Raw genomic sequence first — 23975 nt, 5'->3', positions numbered from 1 at the left:
AACGTGGGAGGGGATGGCAAAGATGAAGTGGAGGAGGCAGAGGAGACCTGAGGGCCCCCCCTCCACCCCTCCACCCCCTCCCTCACATCTCTCTCCTCTGGCAGACGGCTCCCTGTGCGCCAGGCCTCTGACGGTTGTGAAGGGCCCTGCTCCCATCGTGCCCTCTCAGCCCACGTCGGCTGCCTCTTGCGTACGTGCAGCTGTTTCGTACTGTCTGCCAGTTCACGTACAAGCTCTTAATCAGATGTGCTGCTGTCGTGTTTAGCAAGCGCTGGGCCCGTTTGGCTTTACTGTTGCTTTCTTGCTATGTGGAGTTCCTTTTTAGGCGGCGTTCCCCTCTCGCATCGGCGAGACGTCTCCACACGCCGCCGCTCAGCGTCCGGAGCTGGCCTTTGACTAATGGCTGGTGCTTTGCGTTCGGCACGCGTGATTGTTCTCCGCACGTGCGGCAACCAGGCACGGCATAATGTGTTTAATAAACCGCTGGCTTCTCTTGGGGCTTCACGGATGCCCACGCTGATGTTTACCGACAGGCCTCGGAAGGCTTTGCTGACTGGGTGGGTTTCCGATGGGCCTGGCAAGCACAACACCCCCAGAACGCCTCTTCATGAGCCTGGACATATTTAATTAGCTGGATGGTCTTAAGAGCCCTGGCTTTGTGCTTTTAATCTACCTAAAACCTCCCCAGTACCGTGACCCTCCTTCTCGCGCTCTCTCTCTCTCTCTCCCTCCCCCTCTCTCTCATCTCCCCTCTCCTCACTATCCACTCTGTTCTTGCTCACACGTCATGTGACTTCTATCCACAAAATCCAATTGCCATCGGGACTGTCTTTGTCTCCCTCTCCAAGTGCCCAACTCGGAGCCATGGCACTGCAGGGAGCGTTTGTAAGGCGCGGGCCGCCTTGCATCCTCACTGAGAGAGGTTTTAGGTCAGTGTACTGGGTGGGTGTGCGGGTGTGAATGTCTCGTGGCCTGCTGGTGAGGCGTCTCTCCCTGCTGCAGCGTGGCATTGCTGGCTCCACACGGCCCTGCTTTCTGTAGCTGAGAATGCGCGGCCAGGCCTGGCAGTGGGAGCTGTGTGCTTGCCTGGGTGTAGTGTGTGTCCTTTCAGCTCAGTCTGGGAGAGCCAGGACTTAGCAGGCAGATAGGCCAGTGCTCCTCCCATCCCTGCTGCTGTAGCCTCTCATTAGGATGGGGGTTTTGTGTGTGTGTGTGTGGGGTGAGGTGTGGAGCGATCATCACTGAGTGTATGGCAACTGAAGAACACCACTGAGATGTTTAAACTGGCTGTGCACGTGTGTTTAGCTGAAAGTGTGAGCACTGCTCAGTGCTGTATGCGCGGAGCATATGAGCAGAGCTTAGCAGATATCCCAGCCTTCCACAGACAGGTGGCCACTCACACCTTCCTCTAGAGACGTGGGTCTGACTGTATTATACACACGCACACTCTCTCTCTCTCTCACTCACTCTTTCAGTCTCTTACATTCTTTCATCCCTTCCAAGTAGTTCCTTCTCTCCTCTCCTTCTCTAATCATGGTGTGGTGTTGAAGGAGCTGTGTAGGAACCAGAGGAGGGTGAGACCCCATTAAACCTCAGCAATTTTTCCCATCCCCCCCCCCCCTTCTCGCAAAACCGCCTCGGCAAACAGCGCAGCGCGAACATGGCATAAGTGCACAGCACCCTGGGCATTGCGGTCCCCTGTTGCCCCGGGCTACGCGTGTGCAAAGAGGCCACAGCATTACACTTCCAGAACAAACCCACCCCCCCGGCTCTGCCTCCGTAGACACGGAAAGAACCCGCTGCTCGCCAGGAGCCGACCACCGCTTTCGGAAAAACTGAGTGGCCCGTCTGTTCCCGCTCTCACTCCTCTTACGTGGCGGTGGTGGCATTTTTTTTCTGTTTCTCACACAAAGGCGTAGAGCAGGCTCGACTGGGAGCCACGGCCAGAGAAACACAATGTGAACATGTTCCTACTGTAAATCACGGAAGGCATTTACACACAAAATAAAATCCGTCTGTTTCCTTTGTATGAATCCCGGGCTTTGGCTCAACGCGGTCTCCCATAAAACATCACTCCCCTCTCTTCTGAGCACCAGACAGCCTTTGATTCACTATCCAGATTACACAAGGAGAGGAACCAATATTTGACAGCCAGGGTGGAGCTCAGAAGACAGCGGATCAAGGGATCGGCGAGGGAAGTGCAAGCCAGACGTGTGCATAGCGGAGAGGAAGTTAATGGAGTTCTGTCCCCTCTGCGTCCGAGGAGGCTGAGTTCTCATTGGTCAGAGTCTCTGAGGGTCAAGGCTGACCCAGACAAACGGGGACACCATAAACATGTACCACGGCGTGAGTCCAGTAAGGGCCCAGTTCCTCTGTTTATCCAGAGTCAGCAAGCGTTTTGAGGGGAGAGCTGTGCAGTAACTTCCAGAGGCTTATTCATTTCTCACTTTGTTGCTCATTTACAAAAAAAAAAAGCCATGCTAACCCCTCCAAGGTCATGAGTTAAAAATGCTGAAGATGTAATGGAAAATGTCTTTGTCGGCCAGTTCTGGAGAACTTTCTGGAGGCCTCGCCCCTAGACCTGGGCTGGCCGCGATCCTGCTGTCATGCGGTGGTGCATCGCTGCGTGTGGAGACGGGACACATGTTGAATGGCGAGCTCTCACGGCGATGTCCCACGTGGCCCCCAGTCCCGCTGACGAAAGGGCCGCCTCCTTCCTCTCCACCCCTGGCCCCTCCACGGCACCGTCACTTGTTAAACAATCAAATGCTGCTCAGATAACAGAACCACGCTGCCATTATCCAGGGTGGAGGATTCCACCAGTGAGCCCACGTTTATACGGCTCAGACATCCCAGGAGTGTCTGTGCTCAGGGACCAGGTCCGCTCGTCACGGTGGCCTCGGCGTGGTCGTTTCCATTTCAAGGGCCGAGTCACGGTCGATTCCGATGGGCCGTGGAGTCGCGGTCGCCCATGGGACGCTGACGTCGTGAACGCTCCCCCTCTCCTCCTCGCCCGGGTGCAGATGGAGAGGAAGAGCTGGAGAGTGGTCTGAGGTCTCCTGCTCCGTGCCAAGCACGCCGGCTCGTCCAGACCAGGAATTTCTGTGGAAATAAATAAGCGTCTGTCGCTAAGAAACATGAGACCACCAAAGTCTGAGAGATGTAAGAGAATGTGTGTGTGTGTGTGTGTGTGTGTGTGTGTGTGTGTGTGTGCGCGTGTGCATGCATGTGAGTGCATGCCAGTGTGTGTGTGTCAGTATAAGATAAACATTTATAAATGTGCGTTTGGTGTGTGTGCGTGCGTCGGGGGGGAGCATTAATCTTTGTGTGAGGTGGGCGAGTCTCGTTTCTGCCACTGCATCTGGGAGTGTGGAGGACTCGCAAGGAAAAATAACTGCATTTCAGTCCCCCGTCGCAGTGCTGTGTGTGTGTGTGTGTGTGTGTGTGTGTGTGTGTAGAGTGAGATGGCACTGGCTGATAAGTGTACGATTTTGTGCGCAACAGAGAGAGATTGATCGTGTGGATGTGCGTGGTGCAAATGGAGGCTCTCTCACATGAGGATGACTGTGGTGCAGATGAAGGTTCTCTCACTCTGTCCGCCTATGGCGGACGCCCTCAGATGACCTGTGCTCTGAGTCTGCGTTTTCCACAACTCTACACACACAGACGTCGCTGTGTTGCCTGACTGGCTGACCGGCTGCTGCGGGACCCTTGGGAACAGACAGCCACGCTGCCCCCTGCCTTTCTGGCGCAGTGTGTGTGTGGGTTTGCTCTCATCCAGAGCCCCTTCTCCCCTCACTATTACACCTCCTCATCTTCCACAGCTCCAGACCTCGGGGGGGGGGGCTCTTTCTCCCTTTCCCTTCTCTCCAGGTGCCTGTCTTCTCTCTGTCTGTCGCTTGGCACCTCTCCTGCACCGCGGCCGTGTGTGTGTGTGCTGAGAGGCAGGTCTTCACGAGCAGTGCAGGGGTGGCCTGCCTGAAGGCAGAGTCATTCCCTTGTGTGATTTTGACTTTGAAAACAGGCACCGTGCTGCCAGACTCTGGCCCACAGAGACCCCTGCACTTCTCCTCTCTCCCTCCCTCCCTCCCTCCCCATCACTCTCTCACTCCTCCTCTCTCCCTCCCTCGCTCACTGTCACTCCCTTACTCACTCCTTCCTTTTCTCCCACTCTCCGTTCACGGCAGAGAAGTAGTTTGCTCTTGATTCGTGTGGAAGGGTGATGTGTTTGCCTGATTAGGACTGATGGATTCATTTGTCCTGTAGAAAGCCATCTGTTGTTGTGCGACCTTCCCAGGTGCACCTTGTTGGACACACTCCACAAAGCCTTCAGTCTGATGATGTCACCCAGGTCTTTCCCCCCCTCCCTCCCTCTCTCTCTCTCTCTCTCTCTCTCTCTCTCTTTTCTCTTCTCTTCTTTTTCTTTATTGCTTGTTCTCCCCATTTCTCCTTTCATTATATTCCATTTTATCACCCATTGCAGTTGATTACCGTGTATTCCCATCACCACGATTCCTCTCTGCGTGGCTTTGGTGGGATTATTTGTTTGCTCAGAGCTCACGGCAGGGCCTTCTGAGGTGTCGGATGCAGGCTGTGGGCTGGCTTACGGCGGGAGCTCACGAGCTCGGCGACGATGTCGGCGGGGCGAGAAGGTCTCCCTCGCCCGCACACCTCACTGTTTGCAAACCTCTGTCGTGGCTGATGGAACTGAGCTGGACTCCCAGCCATGTGCTGGGAGCCACACCGGCCATCAATCACCCTCTTCCCACAACGCCTCTCTCTCTCTCTCTCTCTCTCTCTCTCTCTGTGGCAGCGACCCCCCGTAGTCCGCTGCTCTCCACTAACCCAATAACGGTGCGCTGTAATTATGTGATGCCTTTTAAAAGTCTGCCGCCAGCAATTATCAGAGCCATACATCACCCCCTCTGAGCAAATCTCACATCCCTTACCAGAGAGGAAGAGAGAAACTCCGCCTGTCCCCAGAGCCATCTGGGCTGGGTCAGAGCCGGGGGAAGAGGTCCGAACAGAGCTCCCCCAGGCCCGCCTTAGTTATTCTGCAACTCTGGTGTGGTAAAACCGTCCTGCTCGCCTTGATGGCCAGGAGTCCACTTGGAACATCGCGGCGATGGCCACTCTCAAAAATCCCTCTCATGTTTTTGTTAATTTCAAGCAATCTCTGGTGACATAGCTGCTAGCAGGATCTGGTCCTGTGGCAGGGGCCAGCAAGCTGACTCTGCCGCAGTGGGGGTTTTCCTAAACACACAGAAGCAGGTAGCACTGATTCACCACTCTAACCAGTACACAACACACTTGTGATGCACACTTATCTCACGTTAACACAACACTGAAGACCGTGCTAGTTTCTAATTGCTCACATACACAGACACACACACACACACACAAACACACACACACAGAGATAGACAGACATGCACGCGCACGCGCGCTCACAGTGCCTCTCCGGAAGACAGCCTGAGCCATAGCTCTCCACGGACTAGCAGTCTTAAAGCTGCTTAATTCTATCAGCCAGTCAGTGGACAGCAGTAATTACATTTGTGACAGGAATTGTGCTCTCAGAGAGAATGTTTCAGTCTGACAGTGGCCTGCTATTTATAACCTTCAGCTCACACCGATACTGCTCGCCATTTTCGTGTTCGGCCCCACAGTTCACCAGACCTGCGGCACCACCCCTGTCTCTCTTTCTATCTCTCTATCTTTCTTTCTTTCTTTCTTTCTTTCTTTCTTTCTCACTTTATCTTTTCTTTTTCTCTGCATTTCGTTGTCTCTCCGTCAGTCACTCTGTTCACTAGATCCCCTCTCATTAGAAGTCATTTAGAGTCCTGTGACTTAACTTCATTGTAGTCATTTAATAAGGGATGTCGAAGAGTACAGGAAACGGCCTGAGCACTTATCCTTCCCCATGTGGTAGACAGAGGGCAGGGGGCGCTCTGGAGCACACCCACCCGCACTGGGCAGCTCCATGTCGCCATACATTAATCAGCTTCTCAAATGCCAGTCAAAGCCTTTAGTGATGGGGTCCTGAGGAGCCCCCCTCCATGTCTCAGATTCTCCCCTCGTGTGGTTTCTCTTCCGCTGCCTCGGAACGCCAGACCCTGTTTCCGCCTGCGTTTGAACAGCCGTTAGCCGGGGCAGAGCGAGGCACGGGGGCGGGCAGACAGGGCGCCCGATTGGAATTCCAGCGTGGCGCGCCACCTGTCGATGCGATGACTCCCTGATTCATGAGCGCGTAGAGCGTGTGCCAACGCTCAGGCTAACGATTTTCAACCGCAGGAGACACCACTCGAAGCAGGGGGTGGGGTTGCGGAGGAGAGGGGAGAGGGAGGGATAGAGAGATGAAGGGAAGAAGGGAAAGCCCTGATTGATGGAGACCCTGTTCTCCAGCTTGGTCCTCTCATTCATCACTCCCTGCAGAGGCGTGGACTTAAAAAGTCATTTTCATAAGAGCAAGACAGCCCAGGAGAGAGAGAGAGAAAGAGAGAGAGAGAGAGTGTCTATAGTTTATTCAGATACACATGTACACTCACTATGTCTCTCTGTCTCTCTCTCTCTTATATACATGCGCACACACCCTGATCACTGCAGTCCTTATTAACTTTTAACTCAGTCATCAGCTCAGAAGGCCTCTGGGAAATAGTCGAGCTATTGACCCCTCAGCCTTAAACAGCACGCATACTAAATGACAAATGTATTTGTCTGTGATTTAAAAAAATCAACAAGGGTAGTTTGTTTGTTTGTGTACTTTTTGAGCTCTGAGATATTGCCCGAAGTCCTTGAATCAAATTACAACATACTGAAATTGTATTGGTTCCAGATTTTATGTATAATAAGAAAACTGAAGGAGGGAAAAATACTTCAAAACTAAAAATTGATTCTCCTCTCCTCTGTTCTCCGGTCCTCTGCCAGCAGTGTCCAGTGAGGAGCTGGGTCCCACTCTGGGCCTGAAGAAGTCCAGTTCTCTGGAGAGTCTGCAGACGGCCGTGAGCGAGGCCCAGAGGCACGACCTGCTGCCCTTCCACAGGCCCCGCCCTCACATGGTGAGGGGCCGCGGCTGTAACGAAAGCTTCCGCGCCGCTATCGACAAATCATACGACGGGCCGCCCGAGGACGACGATGGTGAGTGGCGCTCTCCGAGACCGGACGGGCTATTCCCGTCTCGTTGGTCATCAGGTGGCCCAGTCGCAGGGGGCCGATTGCGACGCGGTCACCTGGAGTTCTGCGTTCTCGAGCGTGCATGTCGCTCTGTGACTGACCCAAACACAGCACAGCAGGCACTTACAGGTGAAGCACGTCTGGGCGCGTCTGTACGTGTTGCCGGGGTCAGGCCACAGCTTTGACGTGCTGCGCTGTCGTGTTGTGCCGTACCTTGTCATGTCACGCAACGTAAGACTTGTTTGTTTTCTCAGTGCCGTACTTCAGATTGTGATTTTGACCGTTGCTGTTTTGTTTGTACTGATCTGTTGTTTTGCTAATAGGATGTTATCTGTTGAGTTTATGTAAATCCACCTTGAATGTGTGAAAGTCAATATATAAATAAACATATTCTGATTATTATTATGATTTTTAGCTGTGTGTTGCTGGTCTGCGTGTTGATTAACTTTGCGCTGCCGGGTGGTGTGTTGCTAGGGAGTGTGTTGTTGAGCTGTGTGTTGCTAGGTAGTGTTGTTGAGCTGTGTGTTGCTAGGGAGTGTGTTGTTGAGCTGTGTGTTGCTAGGGAGTGTTGTTGAGCTGTGTGTTGCTAGGGAGTGTGTTGTTGAGCTGTGTGTTGCTAGGGAGTGCGTTGTTGAGCTGTCTGTTGCTAGGGAGTGCGTTGTTGAGCTGTGTGTTGCTAGGGAGTGCGTTGTTGAACTGTGTTGCTAGGCAGCATGTTGTTGTTGTGTTTCTGGACGGTTTGGATCCAGCAGTTTCTGCTCCGTGTTGATCTCTGCTCTGCTGTGTGACTCTGTGCTGTTGTTTGTGCTGTATGCTTCTGTGTGTGTGGCAGTGCTGTGCGCTGCTGTGCTGTGTCATCTCTGTGCGCTGCTGTGCGCCTTTGCCTCGTCTGTCAGCGGGAGAAAGAAATGGGGAGTAAAATGAGCGTCTTTGTCTCCGTCATGCGCTTCCTGTTCACTAACACCAGTTTAATTGGCCGTCCTGTGAGAGCGCGCAGACCACAGACACGGGTGCAGGGAGGCCTGTAGACGAGGCTGGGGGTGGGAGGGTGACAGAACAGAGATATCGCTCATTATGGTCAGTGTGAACAGGCAGTCCCTGACAGACGCGGCACAGCTGAGGAACAGCAGTCTCAGACCCTGCGCGCGCGCACACACACACACACATGCGTATGTGTACACGATTCAGTGTTATTTAATGCACCACAACCACACACCACCTGTGCCTTGCTCTTACTTTTCATGGAGTCGTGGGTGTACCTCAGATTATATGGGTAAAAAACAGAAGCTGAAATCAGGGACAGTGATTATTTAACTCCTTTGCCGTGTGTTTACTGATCCTGGGTCAGTTTGTGGTCAGTAGGGGCTGACTCAGGACTCTTCCTACTCTGTGGTAATATGTGCGTTCAGTTGACCCAATTATGGCTGCATATCTTCAAAACAAACTTTCAGAATTAGTTTTCTCATTAACACAAATTATCGGCTTGTTTCTCTTTTCCTCTCTTTTCTCTCGTCGACGCTGAATTCGGTGCGAACACAGCTGGTGTTTACCAAGATGTGGAGATGGCTGGAGACAGTTCGCTCACACACATTTCCTCACGTGCAACCCACCCGCAATAGACGAATGTAACACACATACATACACAAAACAGATCAATGTAACACACACAGGTTAAGACACAGCTGTGAGAGGGGCAGTAATTAAACTCAGACTTAATCTATGCTATGTGGTGGTAATCCTTCCATGTATATATGTGTATGTAATTGTTTTAGTGTTTGTTCTCTCTCGCCCTGTGTGTGCGTATGTGTGTGCATATGTGTGTGCGTGTGTGCAGACATTCATGAGGATTAGGAGTGTGAGTCTCCATAGCAGTATAGTCAGGAAGCAGCAGATCCTAAAAGGTCACACGTGACCCAGAAGGTCTTAATAACTTCCGCTACCCACCAGCCCTCATCACGTGTCGTACATCGGTACTGAGGACAAACAAAGGCAGCATTCCAGGCAGGATTTGATTTGCTTAGAAACAGTTCCCATTGGACTCTGAACTCCGTGGAGCTCACTTTCAGCTTTGATATTCCCGGAGTTCCGATGGCAGGTAGTGCTGTGCGAGCTCTTGGAGCGCTGTAGAGTCCTGCCACTTCTCCGTCTGTGAGCGGCTTTGTGTCGTGTGGCAGGAATTCCGGCGGCACTCCAGCCCTCTGCCTTCGGCTCCCTCCTTTCCTGTCTGTCTGTGTCGTCCGAAGGCTGACGAGGATTGGCGGGGTGGGCGGCGTCCTCCGGAGCGGCCCGCCCTGAACACGCTCCACAAGCCCCGGCACGGCCAGCGCTCGCTCTTCCTTACGGATCCGAGCGGCTGTTCCGGGTTTGTTTATGACGAGCCAAGAAGCGATAGCCTCAGCAAAATGGTTTCCCCTATAACTGAGAAATGCACGTGTGTGTTTGTGTGTGTGTGTGTGTGTGTGTGTGTGTGTGAGAGAGTGAGAGAGAGAGAACACCAGATCTCATCGAGGAAGATGTTTTCAACCTGTTTTGTTCAGTCAGTGTAGGTGCTGCTAGTTCAAACTCAGATTTAGCGGCCGGATGGATAGTTCCACATGCAACAGGAAGAGCATTCATCAGAACCCTACACTGGATTTATGTGTGTGTATCTTGCACTCAAACAGCTTAATAACTGAGACTGTCCAAGTGGGAGTCTTTGTGCCGCGTGTCTGGAACAGAGCTAGTGAGTGATGTAGACCAGCTCCCTTTGCAAGGATCAGACATCCTGTGAATCAGATACCTGCTCCCAGAGCTTCTAAACCACATGCACTTTAACATCTGAGTTTACAGGATAGGTATACATTTTAAATAAACCCAAATAAAACCTCCTCACTGGGTCTTGACTAGTATTGGCTGTTTAGTGTCCAGCTGTTTAACCGCTGATGGATACGCATTTGTTTTCTTACATTTGATTTTGAATAAGATCCTGGCAACACGGGTGTAGCCAGTGGCACTTCCAAAATAATATAACATGCTGTATGTGTGTATCACTTTAAGATTCTCTCTCTCTCTCTGTTTGTCTGTCTGTCTGTCTGTCTGTCTCTCTCTCTCTCTCTCTCTCTCTCTCTGTGTGTGCGCGTGTGCGTGTGACGGATCAGACGAGGGCTCCGAGATGAGCTCCGGGCGGGAGACCCCTGCCAGCGGTTCCTCACGCCAGGGCACCGGAGACACCGACGACAGCAAAAAAGACAGGAGGAAGAAAGACGAGAAGAAGAAGAAGAAGAAGAAGGACAAGTTGAAAAGCAAAGCGAAGGACAAGGAGAAGAAGAAGGCAGAGGAGCCCACCGAAGAGCCCGATAAGAAGACCAAGAAGAGAGGGTTCGGACTGCTGAGGTACCTCACCCCCCCCCCCCACCTCTCTCTCGGTCTCTCCCTCTCTCCTCATCTCCTAGTGTGTGAATGGCTCAGGGCGCGTGACGGCGACTGGGAGCGAACCCTGTGATGGAATGCGGCAGGGTTTTGTTCGAAGGCGCACAGCAGGCTCAACCCTGCGGCCAACATAACTGGGCACAAATTACAGCGAGTAAGGGCCCTGAGCTGCTGTTAAACGGAGCAGTCAGCCCTGGGCTCCATATGGCATGCTGTCTGGGTGTCAGGGCGTCCGAGCGCCCCACGCCCACTGCCAGGGCTAATCTCTGTCGTGGCGGGGGCGCCGGAGCCGGCACCTGCCTGCCTGCCTGCCCCGATCCGGAGGGCGGGGCCACCAACTGCAGTGCGTGTAAGGAGAACCACATGGCTGAATCGGCAAATCGGAGCGTGGGCGTCCCGGCAGGCTCCGCCTAACGGGCAATTAGTTTTTTAATTGTTTTAATTTGGCCGGCTGCTGGGAGACGAGGTCTGCCACACTCAGCACTGCTGCCACGACACACACTGTGTACTCCAGCAGAGAGAGAGACAGACACACACACACACACACACACACGCAGAGACTCCAAAAGACAGATGACGCCTAGGAAGCAAAAAGAAGAAATAACGGATAAAGCAGAAGGGCTAGAGCCAGAGGAGCGATGTTAAGAGGGCCCAGCTTCCCCACCTCAGCCTGTCTTTCTCAAGGTGAACCGTCGCTGCTCTTCAGTCAGCGTTAGTGAGAATGCTCTGCTGGTCTGACTCCACTGCGCTCTCTCTCTCTCTCTCTCTCTCTCTCCCCCACCCCCTCTCTGTGTCCTCGCTCTTTCTCTCCTGAGCCCCTGGAGAGAGATAGTCGGCGTACCCATCGCGGCCAGTCCCTCCATCACCACGCCGCCGTTCTAATGCGGCCTGTTGTTCTGGGGTGATAAGCGGCCCTTCCCTGCCCTGCTCTGCCTCCTGGCCCGTGGGACGGAGCGATGCGGCGGGGACGGGGTTTCACGCGGGTAATTGCAGCTCGTCAGGAAACGGGGATTAGAGGTGGGTGGTGCGGGGCGGCGACTGGCGCAGGTCTTTGCTCGGTGCTGACGCTGCTGCACAGCCTCCCCGACGTCTTCGGTCACTGGGAACGTTCACAGAGAGAAAGAGAATAGAAGGAAAAATAAATAAACAAACAAGCCCAGTTGGCGCAGCGATGTCCTTTGCCGAGGCTCCCTCCTAAACGCCCTCCGCTACCCAGGGCCGACAAACGCTGCCTAGGTGTCTGCTCATTACCTATGGCTGGAATGTCCGCGCACCCCCGCCGTGCGCTGCCCTGCTCCGCCCCCTGGTCCTGCTCCAGCTCCGTCGCTGGTGAAGGACAGGACTTCCCGAAGGACGGGACCTCCAGGGGTCTCAACGCAACGGCGTTGCCTCGCGGTGGGCAAAGCCCGCCGCACAGCCCCGTGGTAAGGGCAGACTTCGCGCGACCCCGGCCATCACGAATAATGTCTCGGGTTGCGCCGCAGGTCCGCCTCCGATCCACCGCGGCTCCGCCTCCTCGATGTTTGCACGTTTGCGAGAGCCAGCGGGAGACGCTGGCCGCGGGCCACGGCTGTATTTGTGGCGGAACAGACAGGGCCCCGCGCCTCGGCCCCCGCTGCCTGACTCAGCTTGTGTGACGTCCTGCGGCCTGGTGATAAGCAGGGGACAATGGGGAAGAACAGGGACACCCGAGCGTACTGGGCTGGACCGGAGTGTCACTGGTGACGCATCTGTGTCCCAGTGTCTTCACTGGTTCTAACCTAAGTATGTTAAAGGAACCAACTGGCTAATGATTCTCCAAATAATGACTGATTTACACACAGCCAGTAGTGTTGGCGAGTTTTATCCAGATATTCGGATGCTCAGTCTTTATTAAATGTTTTTATTTGTGTGTGTGTGTGTGTGTGTGTGTTTGCAAACATGCCCTTGTTCCTGCTGCATTTGAGTACTCCTGTGCATCAGACAGCGAACATTTGTACACACACATTAGCCCCAGCGGTGGACGGTGTCACTGTTAATGGTAGCAGACCAAGAAACGTTTCGTCACTGGTCTCGGCAGAGGTGATCTGTAAGCAGCAGAAAGTGTTTCCTGTTTCCAGTAGTTTAGGTGTTATCTGGCAGTATTGTGTGTGCCCTTGTATTGAGTATACCAGTTACATGTTTTCAGTAGCTGGTGTGTGCGTGCATGAGTATGCGTGCGTGCGTTGGTTTGGTACTTTTTTTAAAAAAAAGTGTTTGTGACAAACTTTTTGCCCTATGGAGGTGTTGGTCTATTTGTGTGTGTGTGTGTGTGTGTGTGTGCGTGTGTGTGTGTGTGTGTGTGTGTGTATCCTGCTGCCCCAGGTGGTGTATGGTGCCCATTATGATGTTTTACATCCTGCAGACAGATGGGATTCTGAAAGACCCGCCAAATGTCTCTCATTCTGCTGCTATGCTAAATTCATTGCATGAATAAGTGCGCACACACACAACTGCATTGTAGTGTCTGGGATCAGAATTCAAATCCAAATATTTTGTCCCCCTTTTCTGTGTTAACACGTTTTCCAGACTCCTTCCACCCCTGTGTGTCAGACTGCACACCCTCCACCACGTGAACCTTTTTGCCCAAGCTTAGCTTGTTATACAGATGGGGATCAGCACACCACCCCTAAACGCTCCCAGGTCTGGCCACTAACTTTTTTAAGAACAGAGGAATTCTCTGTGAAACCGAGCAGCTTCAAATGCTTCCAGATTATTCCTGACGATAAAGCCCTTAATCTCAACAACTCTCCGGCACGTTATCGAAAGTAAAACATTACATAATTAAGATGAATGTACAGTGATTGAATAGAGCTGCCACTCTTCAGTGCCTCCTTTCTCCCACCCTATTAAAAAGACTCAAAAGTCTGACTCTCCCGTTACAGGAGCGCCGTTACAGGAGCGCCGTCACACTCACCGCGCCCCAGGCTGGAAACGTGGGCCTTTGACACTGGTTGTGTTTGAGGAGTCCTGTGTTTTGAAGTTTAAATTGTGTGAACCGGAGGGAGGAAGGGATGGAGGGAGGGGAACGTGGTACAAACGCAGCGTCCGAAGGAGAAAGCAGCCAATCAGAAGTCTTGCTGCGATGCTGCATCTAAATAATTAATAATGATTTAAAAAGCGTTAAAGCTAGAAACCTGTACTGAATGGGTTTATAATTCAGCAGTTCAAATACCTCCGACTCCTGTGCTGAGGTCCAGGTAATGTAAGGTCACCATGAAGGTCAAGTGGAGCTGGAAGCGGAGGCTGTGACCAAGGCCTTGGCCTCCGTGTGTGGAAGTGCAGTCTGTACAGAGGCGTTATCTTCCTGGACTGGTTTGTTATCTGCGTACTGTGCAGCATAAAGATAAAGTGTAATATCAGTCAGACTCAGATGCGATATCACACTCTGTCACCGTCACACACACAAGCGCATGTGCACACACATGCTCAGACACAGGAACACGGTGAAAACACCTCAATCACATCTCAACACATCTCTTTCGCAATCACATCTCAACACAATTACCCGAGCTGGGTGCGGGTTATTGGCGAGGTGAGATGATGGGAGCCGGAGCCGGCAGGCTCAGGCCTGAGGGAACGAGACTCCGGCTGACAGCTGGGGGCGAAGATGGAGCTAGACTTAGCAGCAGCGACACGCTGGGACCGTGTGCAGCAGCGGCAGCGGTCTTACGCACCTGAGCTGTGTCGGCTGACACACAACTCTCAGAGGATTGTGACAGGGCTTCTGATGACTCTTCACACCGATGGCTTTCAAATGAGCCCAGAGTTATGAGGAGAGGTAGAATTCATAGAAGTGGCCTACCCGTTTGTTCTACACTTAGTCGTAGCATAGCTTTCACTGCACGTGCGTGTGTGTGTGTGTGTGTGTGTGTGTGTGTGTGTGTGTGTGTGTGTGTGTGTGAGGGGCCAGTGTGTGTGTGTGTGTGTGGCCTGTGGTGACTCCACTAATAGTCTCTAAAACGAGAGGAGAGTTGCAGTCACAGATGGTGCTGCTTATATATTCCCTTTCAGAAGCCGGCACCTTGGCGACAGTGATGGAGCAGCCCCCGTGCTGCTTTGACCCGTCCCCCCTCATTGTTTAAGCATTTCCCCCTGTCTGTCCCCTCCTGTTTACTCTCCTTGGCATTTCTGAAGGGCAGGAGACAGCTGAAGCATCTGGCTCACATTAGCTAGCCCCTACCACTCGGACACTGCACAAACCTTTCCCGTGCCCGAGTCCAAAACCTCGGCCAGGGCCGGACCCAAGCTCGGGTAGCGATCGCTGTTGGAGATACCTTTGTTCCCATCAAAGGTTGAGCCGTTCTCGGCCTGCGGCTTCACCACGGCAACGGCGCGGCGGGCGGGGCGGGGCGGTCCGGGTCTGTGGGCCAGCATGCCGTCGCCATCCCACAGGCTTGTCTGTGCCACATCTGCATATGAATCCCTCAAATCCTGCTTTGATGGGAGCTCAATCATCGCGTTTCATTCCCGTGACACAATGTCCTGATTAGGATTATCCGCTGAACGGGAAGGCTCCAGCGCACTGGTGGGTGGCGCCCTGATTCGCTCTCCTCGTCTCCCGCGCCGCCCTGAACAGAACCCGTGTGCCGCAGCCCCTCGTCTCCAATTTATCCACGTTCCCTGACCAGCGATCGCCCGCCGCTGATTGCATTACCGAGCTGAGATGTGGAGCGTATTCGCTCGGGTCCATCTCCCAGTGGGAACGGGCTCACCTACGAACTTCTCCCCTCCCCCTGCCGCACTCTGTCTGAGCGCGGCGCGTTTGTCTGTCTTACGTTCCGTTCTCACTCTTGTCTGTCTGCGTGCGCAGACCGGCCCAAGACGGGCAGGTTCCCCAGTAATCCTTCTGGCTGTAGAGTCTACTGGCTGCAAACTGTAAATCGCTCATTTCTTTTCCCAGCGGCCTCTCGCCACGGCTCTGTCGGAGGGAGGAGGAACGGCTAGTTCCAGGCAGCCGGCCGCCGGTTTAACACCCACAGCTTATCGGGCTGTGGCTCCATCGCAGCGGAGAGGATGGGGCTTTATTATGTCCCCCACCTTTCCCATGGCGGTTTCTGGCGGGGCTTTATTGTGGAGTAGTGTGTGTATAATGTGTTTCTAGTGTGTTTTCTTTTGAATGACATCCACTTTTTTTCTCTGACTTTGCCCAAAACTCCTCAGCGTTGTAACATTTGCAGTGCGCCACTATTTTTGCCCCGTTCCGGGAGATAATCCTGTTTGTATTCCAGCCTCTCAGCTTTCTCAGAGTTTCTGTACAAACTGGACAGGTTTGTTTGTGTGTGTGTGTGTGTGTGTGTGTGTGTGTGTGTGTGTGTGTCTATCTATATGTGTGGCTTTTAATGTGTTGTGTGTGTGTGCGTTTGTGTCTGTGGATTTGTTTGTGTGTGTGGGTGTGTGTATGCAAAGACACACGTGCATTCGAGCTCTCAGCCGGTCCGCTCGGGTCTAGCTATCGGACACAGCATAGCGCCTGTTTGCCATCCTGCGTTGTGTGTGTGTTCGAGTGTGTGCAGCCTCTCAGTTCTACTTAATACATTCTAAACCTGGCTGGAGTATGGAGTACTTATATTTTTTTCCCCTCTTAGACAGCAAAAACCTGTGGCCCCCGTTGAGGTTTGAGGGCCCACAGACTCCCTGGGGGACTGAGACATGTTTTACCCCTGGCAAATCTGGGCCATGAGGGGCTTCTGTGATGTTTTGGAGTGCCAGCCCTGCTCCCGTGCTCCGGCCTGAAGTGTTGATCGCGTGGAAAAGCTCTGCTCAGGCTGCCATTTCAGGTTCTTCCGGTACCGAGAGCTGGAGACAGGCATTCCGGTGAACTCCGGCTGCACGCTGCAGGCCCGGGCCTAGGCCCAGACCAAAAGAGCTGTCCCAACTCCTCGGCCTTGACGTGGAAAAAGACAAATGCAGAAGAGGAGAAAATGACAAAAGGAGAGGTGGATGTGATGTTCACACGTCTGTGCCTGATGTGCACCTCCTGGGAGGTGATCCTGTTGGTACATCTCCCCATCCCCGCCGCAGGAACGGAGATACAAGATCCCTGCGTTTGCGTGCCCGTCTAAGTGGCGGGGGGGGGGTAGATCTCTGTGTTTGGTTTAGTGCTTGCACCCGGGCTGTCCCTCTAGAGCTCACGGTTGACTTCTAGATCATCACTGTTAAATTTTGAAGGTTGTTTTTACGTTGGACAAAAAAGCAGTAGATGAGAAGATTAGGGGAAGAACTGATGTGATGGGGAAAAGACATGTGGCACTCTGGGATTTCATTATCGGCTGGTTCTGGTTCCACACGCTTGCTAAATCAAACTTGAAAAGAAACACGATCTTGTGGAACACACACATAACGAAGTAATAATAATTAAATTTAGCAAAGCTGCATTCCTCCTCATCCTCAATGCCTTGTTAGGAACACAGGTCTTCGGTAAGGTCATTTGGACGAGGGCCCGTCTGGTTCTAAATCACAGAAATGGCTTTGTGTTATCTGCGGTCTCTCTTGTGTCATTACCCACCTGCAACCTCTATTAGTTTCCCAGCCCTGTTTTGCGTTAATGTCTTCGGAGCGAAGCTTGATTGTGGTGGAGGGTGACTGTGTAATCTGCGCCATTACGGTGCCGTGTGTCTAATGTTAACAGTGCGCGAGGGCTGCTAATGAACGGGACAGATTAGCGGAGCTTGGCACCCAGGTGCGATTACAGACCAGGCCTCGTGAGCTTCACCTGCGCACACAGGCATGCCCTGCAACCGCACTTACAGCCCAAGAGACCCCCCAGAACGTTCCAGAAAGACGGATTGCACAAAGCTTCTCACTTCTGCAGTGTGGATTCACGCTCATCTCCTTTCGTGTATTTGATATTTCTGTTGCTTTTCCGTCCGTCTGTCATGTTCTCCCCAAACAGCATGAGCTCAGAGTGGGAATGCGTTTTTCAAATTTTCAGAATTTGTTTATTTTATTCTGTTATCATCATCTGCACTCTGACACGGTTCCACCTCCCCCACCAGGGTTTGTTCATCTTCTGCCTTTTCCTGCAGGAGCGACGTGAGCTCTGCTCTTCCTCTTAGCCATCGGGCTCTGTTTACGTCTCCCAGGCAGAAGTCAGTCACAACCAAATGAGTTATAGGTTTCTCCCTCCAACCGGACAGATTTCTGAAATAATTCTCTCATTTGTGGAGGCCTTATTATTGTGCACTGTCAGTCAAATGTCAGCGTATGGAGAGATTAAAAAAAAAATTTAAACTAGCAGAAGACAGTTATGTCTGTGAATATTTATGAGATGATAAACTTCATCGGTGCCAGGATTCCCTCCCACCACCCCTGAAATCTCTCCTGAGATCACTCGTCATTTTTAAGCAGTTGGTCTCTGTAACCAAATGTACGCTTATGGTCTCGAGTCCCCCAAGAAGCACGTACTTGCACGCACGGTTCTAGAAGCCCCATCGTGACGAGAACATCTCGAAAGTTCTTAGCCGCAACTTCAGAAATGTTCTCTGGGATTCCACGAAGTCGCGGGGGCGGGGGTTGTGATGAAGATGAAGGAGATTGGATGAAGGGCTTCAGAAACGACTATCTCCCAAGAGTCTGAGCGAAAACAACGGCGTGGAAGCGGAGACCCAGGCAGAGGGAAGGCATTCTGTTCGTCAGCCTGTCTGCTCTGGCCCCGTCCTTCTGCTCTGCACGCTGCCTTTCTTCTGCACCTTATGTTTCTCTCTCTCTCTCTCTCTCTCCCTCTCTCTCTAGCGTCTCTCTCTCTCTCTCTCTCTCTCTCTCTCGCTCTCTCTCCACCCATTCTCTGAGCTGTTTGTCTGCAGTAAACTCCAAGCCCCAGGCCTGGCGGTCAGAGCAGAGGAGCAGTGTGTTGTTAGCGCGCTAGCACTGCCAGGCTCTCCGAGCGTTCCTTTTAACGTGCGGTCAACGTCCCCGCCGCGTCTCCCCGTATGTAATTAGCAGGCTGCTGGCTAGATGAGGTGCAATGCTGCTCCAGCCTGCCGGCGCCGCAGAGACCCGCTAATGCATGCGCGCCGTTCGGGAGGAGGTGCGCCGTCGGAACAGCCAGGGCGTCACCATGGAAACGGCGGGTCCAGCTGCAACGCTGCTGTCGCCACCCGATGTCCTTTTCCCACCTCGGCGGCCGCACCGCCAGCCTCCCCCGTGGTTCATCACGCCGGCCCGAGCTCACGAGACACCGAGCTTTAGACCTATAAGTGTTTGTCTTAGTGGGGAAAAAAAAGCTCTTGCCTGTGTCTCGGTCGGTATAGGTTGTATAATCTATAGTTGCATACGAGCCACCTGTCAGACAGGGCCCAGACCCCAGGGCCATTAGAGGTCGGACAAAGCCCGTAATGGCGCGGTCTTCTGAGGGCTACGAGATGAAAGAGAGGCCGTTCTGTTCCGTCGGAGAGAGAGGCACCCTGCGCAATTACACTCTGAATGACCGTCATCAAGCCAAGAGCTATTGATTGGCTTCCTCTGCAATTACTCTCCCAGCATTCTCCAAGCAAATCTAGCCGAGATCTCTCTCAGGGAGGTTAAGCACCTCTCAGCAAACTTTCGGGGGCGGGGGGGGGGGTGCACTTCCGAGAGCTCTAAACAAGAGCGCGCATACAGTTATGCGCCAGGTCCAGACGGTCAGTTCCAGAACCGCACGGTTCACGGCCGCATTTGTGCCTGCAACTGGGTTCTGGGGGACCGATCAGAGTGCCACCCCCCCCAGCCCTACGCCGCCGGCCACCTCCCTGATGCTCAGACGGCCTCGTGGCCCACGTCGCTGCCTGGCTTTCATGTGCCCGGGTGAAGGTGCACTTACCTGTCCCGCCTAATAGCCGCTCAGGAGAGCCCCATCAGTGATTCTGTTTGATCCCGACTGAGGCTGCTGGATGGTAAAGGGGTTCGTCTCGCGGCCACTTCAGGCTGGCAGGGTGAATGCCGTCGTCCTGAAGTAGATACGGGGGGGGGAGTTGGGGGGGGGGGGGGTGTGGCGGAGCGGGGCTTGGTGGGGGGTTGTGCCTCTGAAGCGCTACACACACTTTCCACCGAACGCATAGAGACAGACAGACAGACATGCACTTTGGCATGTGGCAGCCGCCCCACTGCGGGGAAAAGCCCTCCAGTCTGAGCCTGTGATTGGCGTGTTAATATTCACACGAAAACAGAGCAGTTGCCGATTAAGACACCACGCTGCACATGAGAGCTCATTGTGTGTGTGTGTGTGTGTGTGTTTGTGAGAGAGAGAGAGAGAGAGAGAGAGAGAGGGAGCGAGAGAGAGAGAGAGAGGGAGAGAGAGAGAGAGAGAGACTGTTCATTTACCTGTCCTGGTTCCCAGGGCTGAATGCCACTCAGTTGTGCTCTCTGTCCAAAGCCCAGAATCTGCTGCTGAAGTGTAAAATGACTGGAAATGACTGAAATTGGGTTTTCCTCACGTTTCTCCCAAGAGTGTAAACACGCGAGTCTTCACATCGTCCAGACTTTCAGTGTAAAGTCCAGTGTCCCGGATGCAGTGCGCGCTGCGGACATTACTGGGGAAATGTTAGCTCAGTGTTGTCGGCGCATTAGTTTTAATACTGGCCTCTGTAATAGAGCAGCTCATTGTGTTATAATTACAGAGCCCACTGCCACTAAACAGGAGAGAAAGGGGCCTTTTGTGGTCTTAGACACTAAAGCCTCTCTCTCTAACTCACACACACACACAACCAGTGTGCCCCTGGCATCCGTGACCCACCCTCCAGGTCCCCAGGGCCACTCAGCTGGACAAAGCCCCTACAGCTCCGTGGTTTGGAGTGAGCGCGCCTCAGAAGGGCGGATCTGCCTCTTTTTGTGCCTCTGCCTTTCTCCTCTGCATGTGTGGAACTTCCTGAAGCCCTTAGCCCCTTTTCACGAAGTGCGGCGTCCACCTGGCCCTGCTCGGGCCCAGCTAAAGCCCCTCCTCTAATCCCCCTTCAGTTCCGCTGCTAAACATGCGCTCATTATCTGACCTCCTTTTGCTCACCGCAGCCTCTCCGTGCTCTGGCTGCTTTGTTTCGTCTCGCGCTCCCATTGGCTCCTTGTCTCTCTGCTTTCTCTCGAGCTTTGTCCCTTGCCTGCTTGCTTGCTTTCTTATCCTGTTTTGATCTGTTCTTTTTTCTTCGTTCCTTTCTCCTTATGTGCTTTCCTTACACTTCATTTTATATTCACAGTACTTCTGCCTCCCCAATTAATTTTTTTTTTCTTTTTCTCTTCCTTGTTAAGTTTCTGTTTTGCTTTCTTTCTCTCTTGTTCTCAACATCTTTTGCTCTCTCTCTCCGTGACTCAGCTCCAGCTCCGGGACTCCTGGGCGGCTGGGCCGGGTGACTCACCCTGGCTCTCGGTGCCAGGTGCTTCCCTCCCCACCCCCGCGTTTCTCTCACCTGTCTGGCTTGACGTGGAACAGACGGCCCGGCAGTCGTGGCTCTCCACCTCCAACTCGGTGCACTTTGGCCCAGCTCGAGTGCCTTCCCTTAGCCTTCCTCCTCCTCCTCATCATCATTCTGCAGGCCTATCCCTGTCCCCTACCTCCTCTACAGCTCAACAGCCAAACGCCAAGACCTGCGGTGGTAGACGTGTGAGCTGAAGACCCACACCCCACTCTCGCGGGTTCAGCGGTTAACGGGTAGGGTAGGAGCTAGGGAAGAAAAATTTGGAAGGGGCCAGATTTCACCCGAGCCAAGACAGGAACGATTGCGGTCTGGTGGGTTGAGGCCACACTCAGCCTGTGTCTGCCCTTCCTCACAGTAGTCTGAAAGGAGAACAGCCAGCTCACGGGACTCGATCTGGGAATGAGACTTTCATTGAGTTATCTTCCACACATGCCAGCTCTTGTCCTATACCGCTCCGCTCTGATAATTGTGATTTAAATGTAGAATAATAGAATTATTGCGACGGCACCGGGAGAAGGAGATGAAACGTCTCCTGTGTGGCCCCGTGCCTTTCTGTGCCTCTCTCGTGTCTCGCCTGAGCTGCCTTTGATCTGCATCCTCATCATCTAAGCGATAAGGTCACGGCGAGCGGTTGCCGATTTAAAGATATATTCATACTTAATAGCTTGTTATGATTTGATTCTGTGTGTGTGTGTGGGGGGGTGGTATCACACGCATTTGGTGCAGTGCATATCTGTGGCACAACTTGTCATAAGAGTTTATGTATTTGAAGGTGAGAGTGTAGTGTTGATTTGCCTTTATGAGGTGGCCTCTCTGTGGCACAGATGGGTGTTTGTGTGTGTGTTTGCGTGCGCGCTTGAGATGGCTACGTGTTTTATGCTAATGAACAGAGGAACATGCAGTGCTGTGCTGTGTCTGCTTTCCTGTTGAATATTCAGTATTCACTCGCCTGTTTCCTCTAATTACCAGAGAGCATGCTAATGAATTCATCTAAATCGGCTGCTAATTGGCTGTTTGAACAACCCCAGATACTTCAGAATGTGCTTCTCTGCCAATCAGAACACTCTGTGCCATTGGATGACTCTTCATTGTCCATCCATCACATCGATACGTTTCGAGTGTTTTGGTTGCCCAATTATTGTAGGGCTGCTGTTGTTCCCTTTTAAATAAACGCTTCCGTACCCACTGGCACCTTTTACCAGCCAGCAGTCTGACGCATGGAGAATGTTAAGTCGCCGAAGTGCCTGTTTTTCCAACCGGAGGGACGGGTCTCCGGTGGCTCCATCTCCCTGTGCCCCCGGTTAGTCCACTCGCCTCCTGCAACTGGCTCCCATTAAGCTGCTATGGAAACGGCTCTCATTATCCTGGCAGGGGCCCGTCGGGGACGGCGGACAGTTGCGAAGGTCAGAGCGGTGACATCACCCCGGCCTGATCTCGCTCGAGTTTGACTCCTCCGTCAGAGAAATGCAGATGAAAAGCAGAGCGAGAGATGAAACTTGTTTCCCAGCTGCCTGTCTGACGTGCTCGTGCAGATCTCACGCGCGAGCATCTGTAGGGAAACGACTTGGCTCTTTCTTTATGCGTTTCTGTTACTCTCTTTGTGTGTGTCTGTGTGTGGTATGTGAAGATGTTGTGTTTGTGAGCGTCTTTGTGAAAGTGAGTGGGTGGGTGAGTGTGTGAGTGTGTGTGTGTGTGTGTGTGTGTGTGTGTGTGTGTGCGTGCACGTCCCTCTCAGTGGAATACTGTGTGATGAATATGGAGAGGAGAATGCAGGAAGAGCTAATTAAAGTAGACAGGCTTTGCGCTGGTCTGCAGGTGTCCTGTAACGCTACTCCTCCCCATCTCACACACACACACACACACACACACACACACACCAAAGACACTTTCAGCTTAGCTTTCAGTACCTAAGCCAATTTTCCTCTTAAATGTTGGACTGTCTCAAAGTCTATAGAATCGCTTTACAATCTGCTAATGAATGTAATTTGATACTTTGTCCTAATGAACATTTTTAAAATATATCATTTTAATATTAATTTATAACACAGTGAGCCAGTATACATCTCTTGGTTGATATCACATTACTGATGTCATAGCTTTGTCATATTCGTTCACTCCCTAATTTGCATCCTTTCAGAAAATGTATGAATGCATTCACGCTCACACACTCGTTAACCTTTTGTTTGAGCGTGCGTGTGAGTGGGCACAGCAGAGGTGTCAGACGTACCCTTGCTACCTCCATGCTGCCTTCAGTCAGAGGCTGGCTTGTTCGTGGCTCTAACCCCGCAGGTGTTGCAGGCTGAGGAGGGGGTCCCTGGGAGAGACCCCTCAGCAAGGGGGTGGAAGACCAAGTTAAAATAAAAAGAATTAATATCTTCACTTTTCTTTGTGCCTTCGGGGACAGCGGTCCTCCGAGGATATGGGTTTGCCTAGAGCATGTTCCGAGACAGAGAGAGAGAATGTGTGTGTGTGAGAGAGAGAGAGAGAGAGAGAGAGAGAGAGAGAGAGAATAAGGGGAGGGAAATCATGAAATGCCATTATTCTAGCCTGCCAGATATATTACACTCCTATTACTAAATTATAAACTTATGATGGCAATAGAATGGCAGTGGGAATGAATCAGAGAAAGACGGAGAAGGGGGGGGGGGAGAGATAGAGAGAGAGAGCAGTAGTAAGGGTGTGCATGTAACAGGTCTAGTCTGTGGGATCTGCGGGGCTTCGCCCTCCCATGGAACTCCACTCAGACCAGAGAAACGACGGGAGGAGCTTAGCGCTCCTCACCAGTCAGCAGCTCCACTTGACTCCTCTGTTGGTCAGTTTTAGTTTTACACCATTACAAATGGTTTTGCGCGTGCGTGCGTGTGTGGGGGGGTGGGCTCCAGCTGTTTTCTGCCGTTCCTCTCATGCAGCCTGCTCCCCTCTGTCTCTGGCTGTCCTGTGGTCTCTGGCATTGTGGCAGTCGATCTGCTGTGTTGCTGTCTTCCCCGTGAGGTG

The 23975-nt window shown here is 52.7% G+C and overlaps 1 protein-coding gene across 13 annotated transcripts in view; it reads left to right on the top strand.

The window, feature by feature from the left end:
- The window catches only part of pard3bb (par-3 family cell polarity regulator beta b), a 166413-nt gene that overhangs the window by 100053 nt on the left and 42385 nt on the right, over window positions 1–23975 (top strand). For 9 of the 13 annotated variants that reach the window (XM_027025788.3, XM_035523517.2, XM_027025786.3 and 6 more), the window contains 2 exons: window positions 6925–7134; window positions 10308–10542. In XM_027025788.3, the coding sequence (XP_026881589.2) occupies window positions 6925–7134; window positions 10308–10542 (445 nt within the window). The remainder of the gene's footprint in view (window positions 1–6924; window positions 7135–10307; window positions 10543–23975) is intronic. The other 4 variants (XM_027025790.3, XM_035523518.2, XM_027025787.3 and 1 more) reach the window with 1 other exon arrangement.

This window comes from Electrophorus electricus, chromosome 4 (genome assembly GCF_041902795.1).
Source record: "Electrophorus electricus isolate QZ-2024a chromosome 4, ASM4190279v1, whole genome shotgun sequence".
NCBI lineage: Eukaryota > Metazoa > Chordata > Actinopteri > Gymnotiformes > Gymnotidae > Electrophorus > Electrophorus electricus.
The sequence above is the reverse complement of the archived record's forward strand: the minus strand, read 5'-3'. Positions and strand labels throughout refer to the sequence as shown.